The sequence below is a fragment of the Lactuca serriola genome, chromosome 9 (assembly GCF_051521515.1).
Source record: "Lactuca serriola cultivar US96UC23 chromosome 9, Lser_US96UC23_V15, whole genome shotgun sequence".
NCBI lineage: Eukaryota > Viridiplantae > Streptophyta > Magnoliopsida > Asterales > Asteraceae > Lactuca > Lactuca serriola.
In genome coordinates, this window is record NC_136416.1 from 19292517 (window position 1) to 19301370 (window position 8854).

The 8854-nt window shown below is 35.0% G+C and overlaps 2 protein-coding genes across 3 annotated transcripts; one reads left to right on the plus strand and one right to left on the minus strand.

Moving 5' to 3' along the window:
* Positions 1-2907: 2907 nt before the first annotated feature.
* On the plus strand, positions 2908-5663 carry LOC145073994 (protein farnesyltransferase/geranylgeranyltransferase type-1 subunit alpha-like). 2 transcript variants are annotated; one of them, XM_079020443.1, is made up of 5 exons: positions 2908-3238; positions 3544-3653; positions 3757-3877; positions 3947-4042; positions 4988-5663. In XM_079020443.1, exons 1-5 carry the CDS (start codon positions 3008-3010, stop codon positions 5444-5446), a joined length of 1017 nt encoding a protein of 338 aa, XP_078876569.1. In that variant the 5' UTR covers positions 2908-3007; the 3' UTR covers positions 5447-5663. The 2 variants fall into 2 exon arrangements, with proteins under 2 accessions (XP_078876569.1, XP_078876570.1); XM_079020444.1 differs by having other exon boundaries at positions 3100-3238; positions 3318-3653.
* A 1585-nt stretch (positions 5664-7248) lies between these two features.
* LOC145075415 (MYB family transcription factor) lies at positions 7249-8571 on the minus strand. Its single transcript, XM_079021671.1, has one exon. The coding sequence runs from the start codon at positions 8569-8571 to the stop codon at positions 7249-7251; it is 1323 nt and encodes a 440-aa protein (XP_078877797.1).
* Positions 8572-8854: the final 283 nt, after the last annotated feature.

Below are 8854 nucleotides of genomic sequence, written 5' to 3' on the forward strand. Positions count from 1 at the left end.
AAAGTACTAACTCATACTACCAGGCATAACCTAAGCAGGCTATCCTACTTACTTTTTATTCAACAATTAGCATGCAAGCTCTCATACAACTGGAACACATAAAGCAGGCACATAAGGCATCACTCCTAGATCCTTAGTCCTATTCTAGCATGCGGTTCTACAAAAGCTGATAAACATAACATAAACTTGTATGGGTACTTTGGGGATACTTACTTGAGCTCGGCCGGTCGCGCACATCACACACTTCGTTCTTTCTCAAAACTCTTTTCTAATTTTTAGAAAACATTTTCTTTTAGAAAATCTTTTAATCCCTCGATTTGAGTTCAGACACTCCCAAAGGTGTGTCCGAATCCCTCAAACCAGGGCTCTGATACCAACTTGTAACGACCCAATTTTCATGACCAAAAATTTCGTTTTAAAAACATTACTTTTAGAAAATATTAAAAGCTAAAACATTGTCTGATCAAGTTATCACACAAGTGAACCATGTCTAAAAGCCAATTCATACATTCAATCAAAATATCAGAGTACAAATCCCAGTGAAGCTCGTAAATGCGGAAACCGGAGAGTGTGTGTGTGACGTGTCGCTACCGCGTCGGCTCCTTTCCCCTAGCTGAGGAGGTACCTGAAACCAAAACTGAAAACTGTAAGCACAAAGCTTAGTGAGTTCCCCCATAACACCACATACCATGCAACATATAATAACCATTGTTCAGCTAGGAGTTACGGGCCTTGCCCACACCCGGGAAGATACGGGCCCTGCCCACACTTCGCTAGCCGGGAGATACGGGCCTCGCCCACACTTGTGAAGATACGGGCCCTGCCCACACTTCGCTATCTGGGAGATACGGGCCTCGCCCACACTTGTGAAGATACGGGCCCTGCCCACACTTCGCTATCTGGGAGATACGGGCCTAGCCCACACTCCAACCTCGGAGAGATACGGGCCCTGCCCACACTCAACCGCTAACCCATAACATACAAGTATCACGCAGACAACAAGTATAAGCAATTCTATCATATTAACACATATATCATACTTGACAAAACCCAGAGATACGGGCTCGGCCCACACTCTAGTACTAGCATCTCGTCTACACGGGTCGGCCTTGGTGCCTTGGACCCGTTCCTACTGGAAAGGAAACTCACCTCGAAATAGCTGCTGGTCTGTGTGGGAATTGATCACCTACTACTGCTGCTGCTGCTCCGGAAACCCTCCGGCTCAAAGGAACTGCTGGAAGAACACAAATAATGCTTGGATGGCTTCCCTTCTTCTGGATCTACTTCCTTCCTCTTTCAAAGCCAGGAACCGGGTGCTACAATTTTTCATGAACTTTTTTCTTCCGCAAATAAGACAATTTTAGGATAAACATGTGATTGGACAATTGATTTGTATTTGCATTGGATAATAATCCTCATGAGTTTGCTAATGGAAATGCTTGTATTTTGATGTTTATTTAGTCGGAGAAGTTGTGTTTAATAATTGATTCTTTAATGCAACCTCTTAACTATGAAGTTTTGTATTCTTTTTACCAATAGTCCCTTATTAGAATAAAGTTTTGGTTTCTGTTTTGTAAGTTATGTTTTAAGAGTAAGAATTGGCCTTATTTCGTGTTGTGCATTTCAAGAAGAGTTAATATTCAAATCGGTGAGTCATAAGAGTGATGGAATAGTTGGTTGTTTTTTTAACTTAAGTGTGCAAGAAGTGGAAGGTGTTTGGTTCGGAAAATGATCTTTGGTGTAACTTATTTAAAGAAAGATGGGGAATAGACCGAGCCATATTTTATGCACCCGTTGATGATTCAAAATCATTGAAAGATGTATATGCAATTCAAGATCAGTATGTTTGTTTTGGATTATAAGTAACCATTAATTTGTTATAAACAATAAGTAAGTATTCATTAAAAAGTGGTATAAATTGTTTGTAGGGGCCGAAGATCATAAGGGAAGAAGATGGTTGTTTCCTGATCCACCAAGGAGAAAATCAAAGACATTTGGGTTCAAGAAGTATACATGATGATGCTTATGCTTCTACTTCAACTACCTCATATGCAAGTAGGTATATAAAAGATGAGTTTATGGGTAGACGTGAACGCCAGATGGGGATTCTTGACAGAATATTGTTCTTCATTTAAGACCCGGAAAAAATGGCCGTTTGTTGTAAATATTTCTCACTGTTTTTTCTTTGTTCATTACCATCACCGTGTAATATATATTTATGGTGTCTTATATCATGATGCTAATAAAGTCACACCCAACTTCTATGTGTTTTCATGAGATCAATTGTATGTAAAATTATAGATTTCTGTATATGAATATGATTGGAAATCGCTGTTAAATGTTAATTTGTTGTTGAAGCGGGTGTAGTTTTGGTTGCAATCTCAATCTATCAAATGTCGATTATTAATCAAGACCTCATTTTAAAATGCATATTGAAAGTAATTAAATAAGAATCATACTGTATTTATTATAGCTCAAACTTAAATCACACTAAAAACACAAGTTGTTTGACAAAAGTACAGTCTCAACATAATTCAATACCTGAGAATCGGGGTGTTACAATCCGTCCATGGTGGTGATTTGTTGTTAGCGAAGTTGGAAGAAAAAATCTAGGTTTAGAGAAGAATAAGGCTAGCGTGTTTTAGTTTTTCTTTTCGACCTTTGATGTTAAGCTTAAAAGGGTTGTATAGAATGTAATTATATTTGTACCTCTTAATTTTCAAGAAACATATAATATGCTTTATATAATACTAGTAGTAAAGATAAAGATAAAAATATTTAATTTATTATATAAATAGTTATTTTATAAAGATAAATTAATTTACATACTTCTATTAATTTATTTTACCAATGCAAACCTCCGGTGTATAAAGTAGACAGATTCACTGTAAATTGACGGCTGAGGTAGGGAGGGGTAAAAAGGGGAGAAGTGAAGCTCAGAGAATAAAAGTAGAAATTCCAAGAGGTAGGGGGATCGCCGGATCGGAGCATCATCGTCGTCGACTGAATGGATTCAGATGAAGATGAGGGGATACCACTGAGACAAAGACCGGAATGGTCCGACATCACTCCGGTGCCGCAGGACGATGGTCCTAACCCCGTTGTTCCCATTGCGTACTCTGAAGAGTTCGCCGAGATTATGGATTACTTTCGAGCTGTATATCTCGCCGATGAGCGATCACATCGTGCTCTTCAGCTTACCTCCGAAGCCATTCACTTCAATGCTGGAAATTACACCGTAAGAATTAACAAACTCTTATTGATCTCAAACTAATTTTGATTATAATTTGTAGTTTTATTACTACTTCGTTTTTCAGTGATCGAATCTGTTTGGAGCTCAATCTCTAATTGAGCCTTCGAATAGAGGATAATTGGGGGTTTTGAGTAGTTTGATACATGGTTGTAACAAACAGAAAGAAACTTTTGATAGCATGATTAGAAGTTAGCAATACAAGAAGGAAATTGATGTGAACATAGTGGAAGCAAGAAACGCCAATTCAATCTACTATGAGAGCCAACATGTTTGTGTCTTTCACATCACAGGTGTGGCAATTCAGAAGAGTAGTACTCGAGACTCTCAATGCTGATTTGCATGATGAATTAGAATTCGTTGAGCATCTTGCTAGCAAGAACTCAAAAAACTACCAACTATGGTGAGACTGTATCCTCTTTCTTAGACAAATCACTTAGCATTCAGATTCTACCAAAATAGCTTGTAAATGATATGATTTGAAATATTCTTAAATCTTAATACAGGCACCATAGGAGGTGGGTTGCTGAGAAATTGGGGAGTGAAGCTGCTGGTAGAGAACTTGAGTTCACCAAGAACATATTCTTAAACGATACTAAAAATTATCATGCTTGGTCTCATAGACAGGTATGCAACTTAGTTATATTACAGTATGTATAAAGGCTTCAGATTTGATTTATTTATTTTCATATTCAGTGGGTCCTTCAAAATCTTGGAGGCTGGGAAGATGAACTTGCTTACTGTGATAAACTACTTGAAGATGATATTTTCAACAATTCTGCTTGGAATCAGGTATATAGATTATTAAGTTTCTTAACATGGGATCTTTATTCTGCTACATGTTTTCTGCTGAAATTATTAAAATAGATCATAATGTAATCAGTGGGGCCAAAATGTTCTTTGAGTTCTTGGGGTCTAGAAACTGTTTTCCATGAATATATATTTGTCATTTTCAAGGATTTTGTTTAAATCTACCATCCTAAATTCCTAATTCAACATCTTATTTTGTATTAATTACTTTTTTCTTCATACATAATCTCATTCATCATGCTTAGAGCCTGTGTCTTTTCCCATTAACTGCTGCAATGATGTATGACTGGAGTAAATGTTGTTTACACAAAGTCACACAGTCTGTTTTTTTAACAGAATGAACTGTCTGAATGTAAGTAAATGACTGTTTTACCCTTCTGTCTAAAAGTGATGTTGAATAACAGTTGATTGTTAACTCAAGAATAGTTATGAATTTAAATTGTATAACTGTTTTTTGGGCTGAATAAAAAGTACGAATGTGAATAAATTACTATTTTACCCTTTTGTTTTAAAAATTGTTACTGATCCTTACCCCATTCCTATGGTATTCTGGGTTTTTTTAGCTGTTTAAAAGTGATTGTGAATGACAAATGAACGTTTATTTACAACTGTTATATATTAAAGTTGTACATAAATGTTTTTGGGCTGAATGTGAGTAAATGACCATTCTACCCATTTGTTCAAAACTAATGTTGAATAACAAATGACTGTTTATTTATTCAATACGGTCATAAATTAAAACCGTAAATAGCCGTTTTTCATACATGATGAGCTGTCTGAATGTGAATAAATGACCATTTTGCCCTTCTATTTAAGAGTGATTCTGAATAAGAATAACCAAACGACTGTTTATTTGAGAGATGTTATACATTAAAGTTGTAAATAACTGTTTAATGGATATAAATCCATAACTTAATTCTTTTTCAGAGATACTTTGTTATAACAAGACACCCGGGATTAGGAGGCATAGAGGGAATAAGAGATTCCGAGGTTAATTACACCATAAAAGCCATTATCACAAAACCAGAGAACGAAAGCCCATGGAGATACCTTCGTGGCCTCTACAGAAACAACATGAAGGCATTTATAACAGATTCCAAGGTCTCAACGGTTTGTCTCAAAGTGTTGACTTCCAAAGTCAACTGTGTGTTTGCTCTTAGCCTTTTCTTGGATCTCCTTGTCCATGGTTTTGAACCTACCCAAGACCTGAGAATTGCTCTGGAATCTCTGATTCCGGAGTCGAACAATTTTGATTCCGGTGTGGCAGCCGGGGTTTGTTCGGTTTTGGAAATGATGGATCCGATGAGAGTGAATTATTGGAGGTGGAGAAAGACCAGTCTTTCTTCTCATGTTGAAGAGGGAGTTAAAAACCTCAGTGTTCATTAAGCCAAACTTTTTATACTGGACATGACTGTATTTAACATGCATTGGACTGGGACTGAGACGGAATTTACAGTACTTGCTCTTGATATCTTGTTTGTTTGTGTAAAAGATGTGAACGTCCTTCTCATCTGTAATGTCAGCTTTTATCACCATTTGAATGGTTTTAAGTTTATGGGGTAAACATTTTGTTGTTTGGTAATGTAAAGTATTTTAGTATTTAGAGTGGCCTAAATGATATGTCCTTATCTTTTAGAAACCAATTAGGGAAATAGACTTATTAAGGTAATTAACTTTTCGTATTTGTTCACATCTGAGTAACTGTTTTTTTTTATAACAGGAAATTAGGGTTTTAAAAGATTGATAGATTCACACATATTCACATAGATATTCAGAAAAGATGAGACCTTGGTTATTTTGTTGTTTCGATAACTTGTAAAACTATTTACTTTGCTGTGTTTGATAAACAGTCCCCCGTTATGTTTGATTTCTGGAAATTACAAGTTATCTTTATAACATACTAATTTCTGGTTGACAAAGAGAACAGTGGACAAAAGAAGAAAAGAGTAACCTTGTATTAGTAATCGTGACTCGTGAGTTTGAAAAAAAAAAAAAAAAAAAAAAAAAAACTTATCCTTTAGCATCCTATTTTTTGGAAACTTTTATAATTAAATTTTGAAGATCTTGAAAATGGAGTGGAAAAAAAAACATTTTTTTAACATTCTGTTTTTCTGGAAACTGCCATCTATAGCATTCTACTTTGTAAAAATGTTTTTTTTTTTAGATTTTCAACATGAAAAGGGGTAAAAACAGGAAGCATAAATAATATAAACAAAATAATTACATAATAATATTCTAATATTTTCGTAATGCACAGTGACTTTTTTATATTTTTGTCTATTTGGGACAATACCCAGATAATAGAAACAGATGAGAAAAAAATAGAAACAAGAAGAAAGAAACAAATAGAATACCTGTTGTGTTGAACTTGTTTATTAGCCAGATGGAATAGAAACATAAAGAAGAAGAAGGAATGAGAGGAATGACGAAATTGTAAAGACTTTCTGATCGTATGCAGGTATATATTTATAGATTAATCAAATGCAAGTCGTCAAAAATCTTACAAATATTGGGAGATATTAGCTATTTCACGTTAAATAAGGATGTCATACCGGATCTTTAGATGGACAACTTTTTTGTTTTTGAATTAATTTATTTAAAGGATGATGTTATTAAAAAAAGTTTTGAAATTACCTTATTTACAGATGATGTTATTAAAAAAAAATTCCTCGAATGTTTTGAAATTACCTTATTTACAGATGATGTTTATTAAAAATTTAAATATCAATACCGGATTTTATGGATTAAGAAATTTTGATGGATATATACAATTGGTCCAGTATCTTTCACCAACTGACTACCCATTTGTCATTAAATAATGGGCTAGGCTTTAATGCATTTTTTTTCACTTCCTTTGAAGTTTGAATCATATCATTCATACATTCAGCTTCAGCATGCACATAACCTGTTTGATTAAATGCATATTCGCCTCTTCTTTTATTTCTTTAGTTGTCAATATGGTGTTGCCAATATCACTTTAAAGAAATCTTTCCACATTACCCACATAATAAAGATTTAAACTTTAATGCATGTTCTTCAATTTTAGAAGTTTAATATCAATATCACATTAACATTAAGCATACAATCACATTAACACCCTAATTTAACTCAAACATGCAACTTGTACTAATATTAAGAACAAAAGAAAAGGCTCTGAATTTATTACCAATATGCCACAGCCTGTCTTCCTAGCAAGTAATAGTATTGCTGAGTTCTGAAAGATAAACCCGAGACTTAATCAATCTATCCCCGATTCTAAACCCTGGCATGATCATCAGCTCAACTTTGTAATTCCCAAACTGCCCTTCTACAGACCCAATATCATCTTTCCACCCTTCAATACTTTCCATATAATCATCACAGAATTTGCTTCCTCGATTCACTATAAACATTTCACTTTCAGGCTCTGAAGCTGCAATACCTTTTAAAAGCCAAACCCACCTTGCCATTTTGACAAATAATTGGTAAAATGGTGTTATTGGGTGTCTTCCACTAGACACAAAGTTTCTTTGATCCAAATTTCCAAAAAAGGAAGCTTCTATCATTGGATGAACGATTAACATGTATTTTGTTCTACAGAATTCTGCAAAATTACCATTTGGGTCGTCTATAAGAACATCAACAGGGTCGTTAAACTTCAAGACATCATCAAGATTGTGGGATTTCAAAGAAAATCCATAAAACATTCTTCGTGAGATGTAAGCTTCAAATGCGTATTTCTTATGAGATCTTACAGTGTACAAGACCGAATCTTGGATTGAGTTTGCAGCTTCATCAAGATCCCATCCTGAAGCTTTCATCAAAGCGATTAATGGCTTTGCAAAATCGTGAATACCCTTTGAAACCTCTGTAACGATGTTATCAATAGAGGAGAAATTTAATCTATTTATGGCTTCCCTTTTTCTAAGGTTAATTTCTTCCATTATAACCTTGTTTTTTGCATCTAAATCACAAAGTTGTCCCTTCAGATAACTTATTTCAAGATCTTTCTTTTTAGCTTGAGACTTCAACCTTTCTAATGACTTCTCTTGAATCTTATTTTCAGCTTGTAGAACAGTCAAACAAGCTGAAAGGGAGTTTGATTTCTGGAACTGTTTCTCTTTAAATGAGCGCCTAACCTTACACAATCCATCCAGATTAGAGAAAACAAGTTCATCAGCAGCTTTAATTTTGTCTGGATCATAAGGAATATGAGCTTCTTGTAGCTGAACATATGCCAATTTTAGTTCAGACATTATATCAAACAGCTTCGAGATCTCTTCCTGACCAGACCAGCTGCTTTTACTACACACCTCAACCAGGTCAGGAAAAACTTTTGCATCATCGGAATCTGTCTTTCCGATTCCATCGACAAGTTCTTTTACAGCATTAGAGAATTCCTGGTGCTGAAAATGAGTAGGGTTTTCAGAGGAGAATACACCGATCGATCTAAACTTACAAACTTTCGCAAATTGGGAGACGATTTCCGATATGTTTGATGAAGGTTTTGTAGGTTTAGCCGCACTTTCCATACCTAACTAATATCTAAATACCCAAATCTTATACTTTTAAGAATCTACGAACATTCGCATTTCTTTTTTAAAAAGAAAAAAAAACAGAATATTCATAAAGTGAGAGTGAAAGCTATCCTTTCGAGTTATAATCTCAAAAACAACATCATTAGGTTTCCTGTCAGCCTAATCATATCCTCATGCTACCACAATTTCTGAGTTCCAAAACCCTAATGCCACTGATTAAGGCGCGAAACACGATAAAGCCCGAGTAACATATATTTATACAGATTCTAAAGTGGTT

Coding starts and splice junctions, on each gene's coding strand:
- LOC145073994 (XM_079020443.1), top strand. CDS start 3,008: ATGGATTCAGATGAAGATGAGGGGATACCACTGAGACAAAGACCGGAA. Junction 3,654..3,756: donor TCAAAAAACTACCAACTATG/GTGAGACTGTAT, acceptor ATCTTAATACAG/GCACCATAGGAGGTGGGTTG. Junction 4,043..4,987: donor ACAATTCTGCTTGGAATCAG/GTATATAGATTA, acceptor ATTCTTTTTCAG/AGATACTTTGTTATAACAAG.
- LOC145075415 (XM_079021671.1), bottom strand. CDS start 8,571: ATGGAAAGTGCGGCTAAACCTACAAAACCTTCATCAAACATATCGGAA.